Source organism: Vulpes vulpes, chromosome 9, assembly GCF_048418805.1.
Source record: "Vulpes vulpes isolate BD-2025 chromosome 9, VulVul3, whole genome shotgun sequence".
Classification (NCBI taxonomy): domain Eukaryota; kingdom Metazoa; phylum Chordata; class Mammalia; order Carnivora; family Canidae; genus Vulpes; species Vulpes vulpes.
The window spans coordinates 93,423,561-93,442,213 of record NC_132788.1 but is presented as its reverse complement, the minus strand read 5'-3'; the positions used below and the strand labels follow the sequence as shown (position 1 = coordinate 93,442,213).

The following is an 18,653-nucleotide window of genomic DNA, read 5'->3' as shown; positions in this document are numbered from 1 at the left end:
CTAAAAAAGAAATCATCAAGGAAACGCATGTAGTAGAAAGGAGCCCTATAGAGCATGAATGTTAAAAAGATCAAGATGATGGTGAATCAACAAAGGAGACCAAAAAGGACCAGCCAAGTAGGTTGGAGGAAAATCGGGAGAGAACCCAAATGAAAATAGCTCTTCAAGTAAGAGGAGGGGATTAGCTGAGTTAAATTCTACCAATGGATCAAGAAAGATGCGGACTAAGAACTGAACATTAGACTAGTATAAAGCTCACTGGCATCCTTGACAAAAATACTTTTGTTGGATATGTGAGGCAAAAGTCAGACTCAAGTGGGTTTAACAATTAGAGAAGAGGAGCTATAGACAAGGAGTACAAAACACACACGTGCGCGCACACACACACACACATACACACACAAAATGTTTTCAAAGAGTTTTGACCTAAGGGGGAAGAAAGACATGAAGCAAAGAAATTGATGTGGCAAATAAAATAGAGAGTTGTATTCTTAAAGTGAAAACACAGCACGTTTATGCTTTTACTGCTGATGAGAACAATCCAGTGGAGAGTAAAAATCTATATTGAAGGGAGAAAGAAAGAAGAACTACTGAAGTGAGGTCTACAGATGGGTAAAAGGAGATAGGTCCAGGACATAAAGAAGAGGTGGGGGATCCCTGGGTGGCGCAGCGGTTTGGCGTCTGCCTTTGGCCCAGGGCGCGATCCTGGAGACCCAGGATCGAGTCCCACGTTGGGCTCCCGGTGCATGGAGCCTGCTTCTCCCTCTGCCTGTGTCTCTGCCTCTCTCTCTCTCTATCATGAATAAATAATAAAAAAATAAAAATAAAAAAAAAAAGAAGAGGATCTAGCAGAAGTATGGGCCATCCTTAGTGGAAACAAGCTAGGTAGCCGTGGGTGGAATAACAGGTGCCAGAGGGGTGGGTGGAGGTGGTGAAGGGCATCTGGTGAAGTCTTCCTCTGGTGGTTTCAGTTTTCTCAGTGAAATAGAAAGACAAGTTATCTGCTGAGAGGGTAGGGATTTGAGAAGAAAGGATAGGTATAAAGTAGTCACCCCCAAAAAAGAGGAATTCGAGAGAAGAGTATGGATAGGGATTGTTTCGTCTAGGAGCAGGAAAGGACTTCAGACATAATGGAGAAGGAAAAAGCCATGATGGAAAAGATTGATGGACACAGTTACTGAAAACAAATATTTCCTTAGTCAAATCAATATACTTCACTTCTAGGAAGTACTTTTCCCTATCCTTCCTGCTAAAGTACAACAAAAAACCTTAGATTTTTTTTTTCAGTGTGAAAAAGGTAGTTTTATTAAAGGTGGACAGGACTCATGGGCAGGAAGAGCTGCCAAAAACTCTAGACATTATTTTTTAAACAAACATGAGATGACTCTGAAAGTTTGGACAAAAAGAAAGACTGGCTAGGGGCCTTTGAACTTGAGGAATGACATGGTGGTAAGTTTCTTGGATTTTCTTTTTGATATATCTCAGACCTGGAGCTGAGGAAATTGGCAGTCCAGGAATGCTAGCAAGCATAGACCAAAAAGAAACCTCAACAAAAATCTGTGTTCTTTAGACAAAGGACCAGGAAAGGAACATCTTAGAAGATTAAAAATTTTTAGACAATAAACACTCTACTCTAGCCATACCCCATAGGGGGGAAAAAAAAAACCTGGGGCCTCACTCCCATCCATACCAGCAAACACCAGGTGGGGAGCTTAGACTTCCACCCTTGCAGGGCTATTACAAGCCTCCCAACATGCTGCCAGGGTGGAGTCAGAGAAGGCCAAGTAGGGAACTAGGACTTTCATCCCTGACAGCTGGTAACCAGTAACCTCTTATCCAATGGGGTCAGTGGAAACGATGGAACTCCCACACCCACCCAGCAGTAAAAAGAAGTGCCCCACCCTGAGGTGCCAACAGAGACCAAGTAGGGAACCTAGACTTTTTTTTTTAAGATTTTATTTATTTATTCATGAGAGACACAGAGAGGCAGAGACATAGGCAGGGGGAGAAGCAGGCTCCCTATGGGAAGCCTGATGTAGGACTCAATCCCAAGACCCTAGGATCATTACCTAAGCCAAAGGCAGACACTCAACCACTGAGCCACCCAGGTGCCCTGAGAACCTAGACTTCTACCTCCACCTGGAAGTAACAAGGCAGTAACCTTTCCTTTCCTGCTGGAAGAGTCAGAGAAATATGGGTAAAACAGAAAGCTTAAATAAGATCCACAATCTCAACATAATATGCAAATAACCGGTTTCTTTCTTTCTTTTTTTTTTTAAGATTTTATTTATTTATTCATTTGAGACACAGAGAGAGACAAAGGTAGAGACATAGGCAGAGGGAGAAGCAGGCTCCATGCAGGAAGCCCAATGTGGGACTTGATCCCGGGACTCCAGAATTACACCCTGGGCCGAAGGCAGACTGAGCCACCCAGGGATCCCCAAATAACTAGTTTTGATCAAAAATCACTCATCATACCCCAAAAGAGGTAGATCTCAAACTGAAAGAAAAAAGACAGCAACAGATGACAACACCAAGGTAAGACAACCATTATTATCTGACGAAGATTTGTTTTGTTTTCCTTGTTTTTTTGATTATCTAACAGATTTTAAAGCAGCCATGATAAAAATCCTTCAATAAGTAATTATAAATATGCTTAAAGCAGATGAAAATACAGAAAGCCACAGCAAAGAAATAAAGTCTCAGCACAGAAATAGAAGATGTAAGGAAGAACCAAATGGAAACCCTATAATTAAAAAATGCAATTGGAAAAAGAAAAGAAAAAAAAAAAAAAAAAAAAAGAAAAGAAAAGAAAAAAAAAAGGAAAAAGAAAAGAAAGGAAGAGAAAAATACAACCAAAACAAAAAACTCAATGGATGGCTCACTCAAGAGCCAAAGAGGCGCCTGAGTGGCTCAGTCAGTTAAGCCTCTGCCTTCAGCTCAGGTCATGATCCCAGGGTCCTGAGATCAAGTCCTGCATAGGGCTCCCTGTTCCACGGGGAGTCTGCTTCTCCCTCTCCCTCTGTACTGCCCCTCCTGTTCATTCTCCCTCTCTCAAATTAATAAATTTAAAAAAAAATTTTTAAAGAGCAAAACAGAGGCAAGAGAGGAAAAAAATCAACCAGAAAACATAACAATGGAAAATACTCAATCTGAACAACAGGAAGAAAACAGACTGAAACAGATTGAACAGAACCTCAAGGACCTGTGTGATTATAACAAAAAAATCTAATATTTGTGGCCTCAGGATCCCAAAAGGAAAGGAGGAAAGAGGACAGGACTGAAAAGATTCTTGAAGAAATCACTGCCAAAAACTTTCCAAAACCTTCCCAATGTGGCAAAACATAAACACATAGATTCAAGAAGTTGAGCAAATACTAAACAGAAGGGATGCCTGGGTGGCTCAGCAGTTGAGGGTCCCGCCTTTGCTCAGGGTGTGATCCTGGAATCCCGGGATCGAGTCCCACATCGGGCACATGGAGCCTGCTTCGCCCTCTGCCTGTGTCTCTGCCTCTCTCTGTGTGTGTCTCTTGTAAATAAATAAATAAAATCTTAAAAAAAAAATACTAAACAGAAAAACCCATATAAATCCGTGCAATGACACATCACAAATGAACTTCTGAAAACTAAAGATAAATAAAAAAATGCTTGGGGTACCTGGGGAACTCAGTCAGTTAAGCATTTGACGTTTGATTTTAGCTCAGGTCACGATCTCAGGGTTGTGAGGTCGAGCCCCACATCAGGCTCTGCGCTGATCATGGAGCCTGCTTAAAATTCTCTTTCTACCCCTCCCTCTACGCCTCCTCTCCCTCTAAAAGAAAAGAAAAAATCTTAAGAGCAGCCAGAGGAAAGTAACACCTTACCTAAACCAGAATGACAGCAGAAACTAGGGATGATAGAAAGAGATAGCACAGTATCTTCCAGGTACTGAAAGAAAAGACTTGTCAACTCAGAATCCTATGTCTAACAAAAATCTCCTTCAAGAATGAAGGGGAGGGATGCCTGGATGGTTCAGCAGTTGAGCGTCTGCCTTTGGCTCAGGGCGTGATCCCAGTCCCGGGATGGAGTTCCACATCAGGCTACCTGCGAAGAGCCTGCTTCTCCCTCTACCTGTGTCTCTGCCTCTCTCTCTGTTTCTCTCTCTCATGAATAAATAAGTAAAATCTTAAAAAAAAAAAAAAAAGAATAAAGGGGAAACCAGGCATTCTTAGATGAAGGAAAACTAAGAATCTGTTACCAAAAGAAAACCTATCCCAAAAGATTAGCTACCCCAAAAGAATAGTGAAAGGAAATTCTCTACACAGAAAAGAAACAATGAAAGGAATCCTGAAACCTCAGGCAAGGAAGCAACAACAGAGTAAGCAAAATTATGACATATTGCATAATGATATGCAATATGAGGGATGTTATAAAGTAATAAAATGGCCAATCTACCAAGAAGACACAGCAATCCAAAATGTGTATGTAACAAACAAAAAAAGCTACAAACTATGTGCAGCAAAACTGATAGAACTGAAAGGAAAAACAGACAAACCAACAATCATCAGTTGAAGATTCCAACTCCCTCTATCAACAAACTAGTAGAACAAAAAGACTGAAAATCAGCAAAGATAGAGAAGAACTCATTACCATCAACCAACAGGATCTAATCAACATTTATAGAATGCTCCAAATAACAGCAGAAATACGTATTCTTCTCAAGTGCCCATGGAATACAGACCAAGATAGACCAGAAGCATAAAACAAACCTCAATAACTTTAAAAGATTTTAAATAATACAGAGCATGTCCTCTGATCATAATGGACTCAAACCATAAATCAATCATCTCCAACACTTGGAAATTAACACTCTTCTAAATAATTTAAAAAAGAAGTCTCAAAGGAAATTAGAAAACACACTGAACTGAAAACAGAAAAGCAGTTGAAGAAATCAATAAAACGAGCTCTTTTCTTGAAAGGATCAAAAATATTAACAAACCTCTAGTGAGGCTGACAAAAAAAAGAAAGAGAAGTCACAAATTACTATACCAGGAATAAATCAAAATATATCACCACAGACCCTGAAGATGTCAAAAGGATAATAAGGGGATACATAGATGAAAAAACAAAAACTACCACAATTTGCCCAACATGAAATAAGTAATTTCAATAGCCCCGTAACTATTAAGAAAATTGAATTCATAACTTTAAAACTCCTCCCCTCAAAATCCCTAAGCCTAGATGATTTCATTATAAAATTCTATCAAATGTTTGAAAAATTAACACCTATTCTACACCATCTCTCTTAGAAAACTGAGGGGGGCACCTGGGTAGCTCAGTGATTGAGTGTCTGTCTTTGGCTCAGGTCGTAGTCCCAGGGTCTTGGAATCGAATCCTACATCAGGCTTCCTATGGGAAGCCTGCTTCTCCCTCTGCCTATGTCTCTGCCTTCCTCTCTGTGTCTCTCATGAATAAATAAATAAAATCTTAAAAAAAAAAAAGAAAACTGAAGAGTGAACACTTCCCAATTCATTTTATGAAACTAGTATTATCCTAATACCAAAACCAGATAAAACAATACAGAAAAAAATGACAGAGCAATATCTTTCATGACTATAGATCTAAAAATCTTTAACAAAACATAAGCAAACAGAATTCAGCAATATATAAAAAGAATTACACACCATGTCTAAGTTGGTGGGTTTATTCCAGCAATGCAAAATTGATTTAATATTTGAAAATCAATTGATGTAATTCACCATATTAACAGGTTAAAAAAGAAAAACCACATAATCACACTAACCAACGCAGAAAAAGTATTAAACAAGAGTAAATATCATTCATGATAAAATTCTCAGAAAAAAGAGTAAAAGGCAGCAACTTCCTCAACTTGATAAAGTACATCTAACATATTTAATAATGAAATAGTGATTACTCCCCTGTAAGATTGGGAAAAAGGCAAAAATGTCCATTTTTGTCATTCTTATTCAACATAGTACTGGAAGTTCTAGCCAGTGAAATATGGAAATAAAGGTTAAGCAGATCAGAAATAAAGAAATAAAACTGTTCCTATTTGCAAATGACATGACTCTATACATAGAAGTCTCAAAGATTCTATTTAAAAAAAAGTCCTAGAACTAATAAGAGAATCAGAAAGGTCACAGGACACAAGATTAATATATAAAGTCAACTGTATTTCTATAAACTAGCTATGAACATGTAGATGATAAAATTTAATTACAGTACCATTCACAATGCCATTTTTCAAAGTCAAAAGAGAAAAAAGACTTAGGTGCAAATATAAGAAAACATGTACAGGCTTCACAGTCCTGATGAAAGAAAGTAAAAGTTCTAAATAAATGGAGAGACATAATTATGTCTATGGATTGGAAGACTCAAAACAGTATCAATTCCATCCAAACTGATCTATAGGGACGCCTGGGTGGCTCAGTGGTTGAGCGTCTGCTTTTGGCTCAGGGCATGATCCCAGGGTCCTGGGATCGAGTCCCGCATTGGGCTCCCTGTGTGGAGCCTGCTTCTCCTTCTGCCTGTGTCTCTGCCTCTCTCTCTCTGTGTCTCTCATGAATAAATAAATATAATCTTAAAAAAAAACAAAACTGATCTATAGATTTAACATAAATCTTAGCAAGATTTTTCTCAATTTTCTAAATGATTGTAAAACTTATGTGGAAATAATGGAATTAGAATAGCTAATTTTGTTTTCGTGGGGTTTTTTTGGGGTGTGTGTGTGTGTGTGTTTTTAAGATAAAGTCAGAGGTTGGGGCACTTGGGTGGCTCAGCTGGTTAAGTGTCTTCGGCTCAGGTCATGATACCAGGGCGCTGGGATCAAGCCCCACATGAGGCTCCCTCCTCCTCTGCCCATCCTGCCACTACCCTCTACTTGTATGCTCTCTGTCAAATAAATAAATAATTTTTTTAAAAAAAAGAATAAAGTCAGAGGGATCAGGCTACTCAATTTCAAGATGCAGTACATGCCTATATTAATCAAGACTATATAATATTAGTGTAGGGATAAACACATAGATCAATGAAAGAAAATACAGAACAAAGAAGTAGATCCACACAAATGTGCCAAATTTATTTAAAAAAAAAAAAAAGACTTATTTGAGAGAGAGAAGGAGCATGAGTAGGGGAGGGACAAAGGGAGAGGAAGAGAATCTTGAACAGACTCCCTGCTGAGCAAAGAACCCAATGGGGCAGGGCTGCACAGGGATCCATGTCAGGACCCAAGATCACAACCTGAGCCTGAAACCAAGAGTCGGGCATTTAACCAGCGGAGCCATGCAGGTGCCCATTAACAGAGTCTTTTGAAAAAACAATTTTAATTTGGGGGCACCTTGGCAGCTCAGTTGGTTAAATATCTGACTTCAGCTCAGATCATGATCTCAGGATCCCGCCTGGTGTAGGGCTCCACACTCAATGCAAACTCTACTTGGGATTCTCTGTTCCTTTCCCTCTTCCCCTCCCCTTGCTCACATGCACACACACACACACTCTCTCTCTCAAATCAGACACATGAATAGAATCTTTTTTGGGGATCTCTGGGTGACTCAATGGTTTAGCGCCGCCTTCAGCCCAGGGTGTGATCCTGGAGACCCAGGAAAGAGTCCCAAGTTGGGCTTCCTGCATGGAGCCTGCTTCTCCCTCTGCCTGTATCTCTGCCTCTCTCTTTCTGTGTGTCCCTCGTGAATAAATAAAATCTTAAAAAAAAAACAACTCAACAATAAAAAAAAGATCCAATTAGAAAATAGGGAAAAAACTATGAATGGACATTTCACCAAAGAGGACACACAGATAGCAAATAAGCATCGAAAAGATGTTTAACATCTTCAGCTATTAGAGAAACACAAATTAAAATGAGATATCACTACAAACCTATCAGGATGGTTAAAATTAAAAATAGTGACAGCACCAAATTTTGGTGAGGATGTCTCTACATCCTGGACCACAAACTGGACCTCTACAAACTGAACCACTCATACATTGGTGGCAGGAATAGAGAATGGCATAGTTACTCTAAGAAACATTTTGGCAGTTTCTTTATTTTTTTTAATTTTTTAAATTTTTATTTATTTATGATAGTCACACACACACACACAGAGAGAGAGAGAGAGAGAGAGAGAGATAGGCAGAGGGAGAAGCAGGCTCCATGCAGCGGGAGCCTGACGTGGGATTCGATCCCGCGTCTCCAGGATCGCACCCTGGGCCAAAGCAGGCGTGAAACCGCTGTGCCACCCAGGGATCCCTTGGCAGTTTCTTTAAAAAGTAAACATGCAACTACCATATGACTCAACAATTTGTACTCTTGGGCATTTATCCCAGAGAAATGAAAACTTATTTTCTTTTTTTTTAATTTTTTAAGTTTATTTTTGTTTTTTTTCAATTTTTTAAAAAAATTTTATTCATTCATTTGAGAGAGATACGGAGAGAAAGAGAGAGGCAGAGACACAGGCAGAGGGAGAAGCAGGCTCCATGCAGGGAGCCTGATGTGGGACTCGATCCCGGGTCTCCAGGATCACGCCTTGGGCTGAAGGCGGTGCTATACCACTGAGCCACCAGGGCTGCCCCACACCGTGGACTATTAAAGAGGAATGAACAATTCATACATGCAACAATCTAATGAATCTCCAGAAAATTATGTTGAGTTAAAAAAGCCAATCCAAAAAGTTTAATGTAGTGTGATTCCATTTGTATAACATTCTTGAAATTATAAAATTACAGAAATGGAATACAGACTGATGGTTGCTGGGGTAGTTAAGAAATGGAGTAGAGGGGTGCCTGGGTGGCTTAGTTGGTTAAGCATCTGCCTTTGGCTCAGGTCATGATCCCTGGGTCCTGGGATTGAACCCCAAATTTGGCCCCTGCTAAGTGGGGAGTCTGCTTCTCCCTCTGTCTCTCCCCGCTGCTCATGCTCTCATTCTCTCTCTCCCAAATGAATAAAGTCCAAAAAACTAAAAAAAAAAAAAAAAAAAAAAAAAATGGAGTGGGAGAAGGGAATTGGATGTGGCCATGTTATGATCAAATGTTCTGTATCCTTACTGTATCAATTTCAATATTTTGGTTATAATATTGCACCATGTTTTTACTAGATGTTACCTTCATGGGAAAACTGGGTAAAGGGTAGATGTGATCTCTTTGTATTATTAGTTTTTTTTCCTTTGTATTATTTTTTACAACTGTCCATAAATCTATAATTATTTCAAAATAAGTTTAATTAAAAAAATACAAAATTGGAATAAAGTTTGCACTGTTAAAAAGTTCATAAAATACACAAAATTAAAGACAAATGCAAACTGTGAAACAGACTTGCCACATATGATTAAGTAATTAACAACCTTAATATGTCCAAAGCTTTCTTTTTTTTTTTTTTTTAATATTTTTTTCTTTTTATTTATTTATGATAGTCACAGAGAGAGAGAGAGAGAAGCAGAGACACAGGCAGAGGGAGAAGCAGGCTCCATGCACCGGGAGCCCGACGTGGGATTCGATCCCGGGTCTCCAGGATCGCGCCCTGGGCCAAAGGCAGGCGCCAAACCACTGCGCCACCCAGGGATCCCTGTCCAAAGCTTTCATAAGTCAAAAAACAAATGAGCAAAGAACACAAATAGGTACTTCACAAAGGAAAAATACAAACAACGAATAGTCATCAAAATAATTAACCACACTACCACTTAAAAGCATGAAAATTTAAAACAATGCAAATTTTTCAGACTGGCAGAGATTTTAAATTAGATGCTGCAGAGTTTGCTGGTAAGTGGGTGCTCTTCGATTATTGATTGGAATTGAAAGTGACAGGCGTCTATAGGAGGATCATTTGGTAATAGGATTAAAAAAAATTTTTTTAAGTATACACCTTCAGGAGCCAGCATGGCACAGTTGATTAAACATCCAACTCTTGGTTTTGGCTCAGGTCATGATTTCAGATTGAGATTAAGCCCCAAGTCAGGCTCTATCCTCAACGTGGAGTCTGCTTGGAATTCTCTCTTCCTCTCCCTCTGCCCCTCCCACTCATTCTCTCCCCTCTGCTCTCTAAAATAAACAAATCTTGGGCAGCCCAGGTGGCTCAGTGGTTTGGTGCTGCCTTCGGCCCGGGCCTGATCCTGGAGAGCCGGTATCAGGTCCTGCATAGGGCTCCCTGCGTGGAGCCTGCTTCTCCCTCTGCCTGTGTCTCTGTGTCTCTCTGTGTCTCTCATATATAAACAAATAAAATCTTAGAAAATAAAAAATAAAAAAATAAAATAAACGAATCTTGTTTTAAAAACAAGATACAAAAAAAAACCAAAAAAACAAAAAAAAACAAGATACCAGGGCGCTGGGATCAAGCCCCACATGAAACATAATAATTTCAAGTCTGGACATTTATTCTAAGAAAATAATTAAGTACACACACAAAAACTTCTTTTTTAAAAAATTTTTATTTATTTATTCATGAGAAAGAGAGAGGCAGAGACACAGGCAGAGGGAGAAGCAGGCTCCATGCAGGGAGCCTGACGTGGGACTCGACCCCGGGTCTCCAGGATCATGCCCTGGGCTGAAAGCAGTGCTAAACCACTGAGCCACCCAGGCTGCCCCAAAAACTTCTTTACAAAGATCTTCACTATCGTATATAATTTGTCATGCCCCCAAATAAGAGATTATTGGGTAAGTGACAGCCATGTAATGAAATAATAACATGATGTTTGAGAAAAATAACCGCATGGAAAATCAGGGTACCATCAAGTGAAAAAAGTTGGTTACATAAATAATGCATTATATGACCCCAATTTTAAGAGTTAACATTTCTTTTTTTTTTTTTTTTTTTAGAATTTATTTATTTATTCATAGAGAGAGAAGCTAGCCACCTCCCCGCAGATCACAGCCCACTGGGGCTGCCCAAGAGTTAACATTTCTTAACATCTGTGTTTACCAAAAAGATTAGAAGAATTCAGACAGAAAGCGTAACAGTGGGATGGTATCACAGGTGATAAATACATTTTTTTGCATGTGATTTTCTGCATTATGAAAATTTTCTAGCAAAAATTGTATGTTAAGGGCAGCCTGTGGCTCAGCGGTTTAGCACCGCCTTCAGCCCAGGGTGTGATCCTGGAGACCTGGGATTGAGTCCCCTGTCGGGCTCCCTGTGTGGAGCCTGCTTCTCCCTCTGCCTGCATCTCTGCTCCTCTCTCTCTCCTCTGTGTTTCTCATGAATAAATAAATAAAATCTTTATTAAAAAAAATTGTGTGTTAAATTACTTTAGTCATTAGAAGAAAAAAGCAGTAATTTTTGTTGTTGTTGTTTTAAAAGGAGCCCTGGGGGATCCCTGGGTGGCTCATTTAGCATCTGCCTTTGGCCCAGGGCATGATCCTGGAGTCCAGGAATCGAGTCCCACCTCGGGCTCCCTGCATGCAGCCTGCTTCTCCCTCTGCATGTGTCTCTGCCCTCTCTCTCTCTCTCTCTCTCTCTCTCATTAATAGATAAATAAAATCTTTTAAAAATAATAAATAAATAAAAGGAGCCCTGTGTGGTAAGGCAGGCAGCCAGTTCACACACTTGGCCTGTGAACAAGCCAAGCACTCCAAGGGCACTGAGCCTTTGGGCAACTGGTAGAGACACAAGATACACTGGGCAGAAGCAGCCTCCCTTCCACCTCTGAAGAGACATGACTCACCTTTCTGAGTTCCTAAAGTAGCTGTTAATAAGAGTGGATAAGTCTGGAATGACATGTTACAGGTGTGAGATTTTGGTTGGTTTGTTATACTATCCTGGTTCTTGATTCTACTACGACTGCTTCCATGTTCCTGAAAACCTTGAAACTGTTTTTGCACACCTGACCTGAAGCCTTTATAAAGGGTGAAAGGACATAAACATCCACACAAAATTGCATACTGAATGGAAAAAGCTAGCCACCTCCCCGCAGATCATATCCTCCCACCCCAAATCACACCCTTACCTGTAACAAGCACTTGATCCGTTCCCCAGGGGTCATAATTCCCGTGGTGAATACACCAGATAACATCCCAGCTGCAAATATTTGGGGGTAGCTGTGTTGAAAACAAAAACCAGAAGCAAGCACCTGTGACTAACCACTCAGAACAGAGGCAATTCCAGCAAAGAGGATGAGGGCGTGGGGGGGGGGGGGCGGCGGCAGATGCACTAAATGGATGGTGGGCATTAAGGAGGGCACTTGTTGGGATGAGCAGCACTGGGTATTATACTAAGTGATGAATCACTACATTGTATTGTTTAAACCAATACTACACTATATGCTAACTAACTTGAATTTAAATTAAAAAGAAAAGAAGAAAAAGAAAAAAGAAGCACTTGGACTAGACAAGAGCCCAGCACAAGTGTTATATCTTGCACAAAAGCCAAGTTCTAGGTGTATTCTGATATCAAATTTCCCAGGGCAAATTTCTCAATGCCAAGAACAATATGAACGTGGTCAAGGTCAGCTGCACACTCAGCTGGCCTCACCCAAGGAAGGAGCTTTACAGTGAGATACAGCTCCCTCCCCTGGGGCTGTGATACACAGACACTACAGACAAGTCTTCAGGCTTCATGGATCCCTGATTCTCCATTTGTCAAATTCAGAGTTGTTGTGGAAAAAAGCCTCTAACTCAAGATCTGGGTCTCGATCGACCCCAGTTCCCCTTCAATCTCACTTCGTCTGGACCACAAACGTCCTGAGTCAAGACACAAGCAGGACAAGCATTGTGGTGGGGGTGGGGGTGGGGTGGCCACCTCCAAAGGCTGAAGGGGCAGCCAGGACAGTTGCAAGGACTATGCTATAAGATGCTGAGAAAGGCCCAGACAGGGATGGTACCCAGAAAGGCATGATGGGTTCTGTGGCCCTCTGTGCAGGGAATGGTCCCCCAGTGGCCAGAGATACAGATCCTCACCCTGGCTCTCAAAGAATGAACCATGCCAAGTATTCAGAGGACTCTGGGACTCCAAGCATCTGTAGCGCACAGCTGCCTGTTTAGCTGTCATCTCCTTTTCTTTCTGGGATTAGTAATACAAGGGTAGCCAGGAGGGACGCCTGCATGGCTCAGCAGTTGAGCATCTTCCTTCAGCTCAAGGTGTGATCCCAGGTTCGGGCATCGAGTCCCACATCAAGTTCTCTGTGAGAAGCCTGCTTCTCCCTCTATGTCTCTGCCCCTCTGTGTCTCTCGTGAATAAATAAAATCTTAACAACAATAACAACAACAACAGAAACCAAGGGTGGCCAGGACACAGTGGAGCACAAAGCTAAAATGAGCATTTCAACAGAGCCCCTGCAAGTTTAAAAAAAAAAAAAAAATGTTGCTAAAAAGCTTCAGTTACTTGCCAGTACCTCAGGTCCCTCCTGACCCCCACCCCCTGACAGCTGAGCCTTCAGGCAGGCCCCACCCAACTAGGAGTCCAAGATCTAGAGAGCAGGTGTCAAATGGGGGTACAGAGACATCTATGCAGGTCCTTCCCTCCAGGCAGGGTATCAGTTTCAACAGCCCTGGTTTGTTCCTAATCTCACCCCAGGTAGAGATCACACATATACCTCAGGCATGTCTAACACACAGGTTGACTGTTTTACAGTCAAGAGACTTGCTTTCATGCATGGCCTCCTTCACGGTCTCAGTTCACATTATTATCCCCAAGAAGAGTCCTCTCCACAACTGAACTTCCCCTCATGAGACCAACATGCTTTGTTCTTTGCAGGATGCCCATACCCCAGGTCAGGCACACTCCCATCTCCTGGGAGTAAGGACTTTCCCTTAAATGGGATCTCTTTGTGTGCACAGGGTATTCTGTAGACATTCTGTAACTGCCTGGCCCACTCTGCCACCCCCACCCCCCGCCCCAGGGTGGCATCTGTGAGTCTGGACCTCTTGGGTGTCCACTCCATCCATGGTCCTAGTAATACTCATTTTCACAGTGTCCCTAAATACCACTGCAGGGAGGGGAACGGGGCAAGGCTAATGTTCAGAATTTTAAAAATGGCCAGATTATGGGGTTGGGGTCCCGAGTGTCTTGACCTTTGCTCAAGCAGAAAGTGTTTCTCTGCATGCTGATCTGATTGTACAAGGAACATAACCTATAGGCCAAAGTACTAACAATGACCCCATTGGAGGTTTTAGTGCATGGTCCTGGTACAGCTATGAGCTGGTACATAAGCCAGAAGACCAGGTGCTCAGAGAGGACATGTGTCCATGGGACATTTGGACCTACCTGGACCTACCAACAATCAAACACAGCTTCAAAAGGACCCTATACACATCCACATTTGTGGCCACCTGTTGCTATTTATAGAAGCTGGACACATTTGGAGGGTCACAAGGACTCCAGAAATAGTTTCACATTGTAAGCATCTCTATCCCCGGGATCCAATCCCATGTCGGGCTCCCTGCATAGAGCCTGCTTCTCTCTGCCTCTCTCTCTGTGTCTCTCATGAATAAGTAAATAAAATCTTAAAAAAAAAAAAAAAAAAAAACACAAGCATCTCTATCTACGTCCTAGACCCTTACTCAGCATGCTGTGACCTGAAGTAATAACAGAAAACAACTGCACAGCACCCTGGATTTCCTCCCTCAAGCTACTAGATCCCAAGCCTGGTTAGCTTTTGTGGGTTCTATGCTGCCTGCAGCCCCTCCCAGGAATTGTCACCTTGCAAGTCTCAAGACTGAGCCACCTTGCCATTCCACATTTCCATTCAGAATTCCCCTGCATCCTAAGAAGCTGGTCTGATGTAAAGTACAGCACAGGGAATATAATACAGTCAATAATGTAATAACTTCATATGGTGACAGATGGTAACTACACTTACCATGCTGAGTACTTCATAATGTATATAATTGTCAAATTACTGTGTTATACACCTGAAACTAATACCGCATCAACTATATTCAATTAAAAGTTAAAAAACGTTTAGTTTTTTAAAAAGTTGATTTTTTTAAAAAAAAGATTTTGTTTATTTATTCATTAGAGACAGAGAGAGGCAGAGGGAGAAGCAGAATCCATGAAGGGAGCCCAACATGGGACTCAATCCCGGGACTCCAGGATCACACTCTGGGCGGAAGGCAGGTGCTAAACCCTGAGCCACCCAGGCGTCCCAAAGTTGATGTTTTTATTAACTACTTTGCAAATTCTGAGCTGTAATCCTGACTCATCTGCCCCTTCGTACCCAAATCCAACTTCTTTAAAGTTTATGAAAAAACGTATACTAACATATAAATTTATAAATTAAATAATTACTAATTTATTTCACTTAACAGAAAAACTAGTAACTGAAATAACTATAATCATGTTACTAAAATGATGTAAAACAAAAGTTCAAGCCTTCCCTTTTCCCAACCAAGTGATGGGAAACAAGGCTACCGTTGTCATTACTGCAGCCCCAGGTACTGTTCATGGAATTTTATACACATTGTAGCAGTCACACCTCCCAGCGCTGTCTTATTACTTATCACTAATATCTCCAGTAAGTGATACTATTTCACAGAAGAAATTACGACAAGCTGGTAGGGAGGATGGGGAGGGCTCTGGGTTGTTTTCTTTCCCCCTTTACTTCACAGAGCAAAAGAAACTCAAGTACCTGCCTCATGTGGGGCAACCAGGAGCCAGTGTTAGGGGTCCGGGAAGAAAGCCACTCCTTATCTGCCAAGATTTTTTCCTTTAATCCATGTCACATCATCAGGCAGAACAACTTCAAGAGCTCCAGACCTGTAAGTACTCACCTAAGCACATCCTCTGGGTGTTTCTGTTGCAGTTTCTTCCCCAAACCAAACCCAAAGAAGCACACTGCAAACATGGGAGTGACCCCAATGATGGGGGCAGCCATGCCCCGATATAGCCCAGTGATGCCCTGTAAGGAATCACAGAAGCAGAAACTGTTTATAGAAACAACTACCCTTTATCTGCTGAAACAGGAAAGCAATGTGTCCTCTAACTTGTGGCTTTCTTCCTTCACCTCTTCTTCAAGCAAAGACAGCTTTAAGTAGGAAGAAAACCCCAGAAATAGTTGTCCTCTTACACACTGCTAAAGAAACTGCAAACAGCTTTCGTTCTGTAAGGCAATCTGGCAATATGCAGCATACCTTTTCATTAGGAAATTCTCTGTCTAGAAATTTATTCTAAGAAAATACTAAGAGATGTAAAAAGAGAATGACACCAGGCAATATGAAGCTCCCAAAATTTTTGGAATAAACCAAAAAACTCCCAAATAGGACACTAACAAGACAAATGATGGGAATTCCATAAATGGACTATCACAGCCTTTAAATCATGCTGTACCATGAGAAGAATCTACTAAGTCTACTTAGAGACCACTAAAAAAAGTAGGCTAAAAAACAAGATGTACAAAGTGATCTGACTTACTTGAGGTAAGATAACAGGGAATTAGGATATTTTTGTATTTTCCATGTATTAAGGCATGGAGGTTTTTGTTTTTGTTTTTTTAAGATTTTATTTATTTATTTATTCATGAGAAACACAGAGAGAGGCAGAGACATAGGTAGAGAGAGAAACAGGCTCCCTGAGGGAAGCCTGATGCAGGACTCGATCCCAGAACTCGGGATCACACCCTGAGCTGAAGGCAGACATTCAATCTTTGAGCCACCCGAGACGTGGAGTTTTTGTTAAAAACAATAGTAAGACAGAACATCAATTTTCACTCATACAGTTTGGTGATAAAATCAACTATATCAGTAGCCAATAAATAGACAAATTGATATCCCAACTAAACATGGTTGGTAAACCAGGGAAGAGGAAGATTTGGACTCAGGAAACCAAGGGTTCAGCCCAAGAGAGGTGAATGGGGTTTCCAGGATGGTGTTGAGTCCTGTCAATCTGGAAAGAAGCCAGTCTACAAGGGAGTATGAGGATGGAAGACTTCAGAAGGAATGTTTCTAAGAAAAGCAAAGCAAAACAACTCACAGTGGAACAACAGATTTAACTGTTTAGGCAGTGTGGAAAACCAAACAGAAAGGTACTTGCCACAGAGCTTTTCAGATACAGGGTAACAGAGACAAGATTCAAAGAAACACAAGCAAAAGAAACTGATACAATTACTAACCCAACCTCAATAAAAACAAAAAGTGGCACAAGAAATAAAATGCACCTCATAGTATGTTACTTAGTTAACAGAAAAAACACACATACAAAGTTGTAAATATGAAAGCAGTGAATTTGATTAAACCAGAAAACATGATAAAATTGTATGGACAGGGCAGAAAGAAGGAAGAAAGGAATGTAAGAGTTAAAATCATCTGCTACAAACAGGTAGCTAAAGCATGTAAAAATGTATAAAATATAGTAATAAATGTATATTGTTTAGGTAGAAACAGCATAAATAACTGGAAGAGCTGAAAATAATTGGAGAAGGGATAAATCATTTTGCTACTCTGTTACAGCCCTTTTAGTAACAAACTCAAGTGCTCTATTCACTTCAATACAGAAAAAGGAATAATTTTAAATACAAATATTAGGGGCACCTGGGTAGCTTAGTTGGTTGAGTGTACGTCTTCCATTCAGCGTCCTGGGATCAAGCCCCACAGCAGGGAGCCTGCTTCTCCCTCTCTCCCCTGCTCATGTAGCGCTCTCTCTCTTTCTCTCTCTCTCAAATAAATAAATAAAATCTTAAAAACCAACCAAACAAACCCCAAACATTAAAGGGGCACTTGGGTGGCTCAGTCCCTTAGACATCCAACTCTTGGTTTTAGCTTGGGTCATGGTTTCAGGGTCATGGGATCTGCACTCAGCACAAGGTTGCTAGAGATTCTCTCTCCCTTTCCTCTGCTGCTCGCACACACTCATGCATTCTCTCTCTCTCTCTCTCTCTCAATAAATAGATAAAATCTTTAAAAAATATATTAAAGCTGTTCTTGGGGCACCTTGGTGGCCCAGTCAGTTAAGTGTCTGCCTTTGGCTCAGATCATAACTCTAGGTGGTGGGCTCAGCAGGGAGTCTGCTTCCCCCTCTCTCTCTGCCCTTCGCCCCTACTCCCACTTGTGCTCTCGCTCTTTCTCAAATAAATAGTAAAATTTTGTAAAAAAGCTGTTCTTTAAGAGAGAGTTACAGGTGGGGCACCTGGGTGATTCAGTCCATTAAGTACTGAGCTCTTGATTTCAGTTCAAGTCCCTAATCCTAGAGTCTTGAGATTGAGCTCCAAGTTGGGCTCACACTTAGTGCACTTGTCCCTCTCCCTCTGCTCACCCTCCACCCCAGCTCAGCTTGTGCTTGCAAGAGCTCTCTCTCTCTAATTAAAATTAAATTAAATTACAATAAATTAAACTAAATTAAATTAAATTAAGAGAGAGAGCTGTAGGATAAATAGAGTGGTGCTACACACTGGGAAATTCCAGTCAGAGGCTGAAGAACCTGTCTCTCTACAGATTCTGGGCATTCACAACCAGTCTTCTTTCCTAAACTAAAGGGGCCAGCTATACCAGTTGGCACTGCTGGATCCTGCAAAGGCCTAACATTGCCACAGACTGTAAGCAGACTCTCAGAGGACAAAGTGCAAAAGCAATAAACAGGAAAGAGTAAAGGGGAAAAAGAAGGTTCCAAGGGGGATCTACAAAAGCAGCATGTGATAAAGTGCTTCCAAAGCCCACAGCTCCCCAACTGGGCTGAGAAGGATACCCAAATCCTAAGGGGCTAAGCTCATGCCTCCTGACAACTCCACTAGCCTTCCTTCCAC

At 41.1% G+C, this 18,653-nt stretch overlaps 1 protein-coding gene across 1 annotated transcript in view; it reads right to left on the bottom strand.

The window, feature by feature from the left end:
* The window catches only part of SLC25A20 (solute carrier family 25 member 20), a 31,849-nt gene that overhangs the window by 5,489 nt on the left and 7,707 nt on the right, over window positions 1-18,653 (bottom strand). The window contains exons 3-4 of the mRNA XM_025988595.2: window positions 15,691-15,818; window positions 11,931-12,021 (exon numbers count right to left, since the gene is read on the bottom strand). Of these exons, the coding sequence (XP_025844380.1) occupies window positions 11,931-12,021; window positions 15,691-15,818 (219 nt within the window). The remainder of the gene's footprint in view (window positions 1-11,930; window positions 12,022-15,690; window positions 15,819-18,653) is intronic.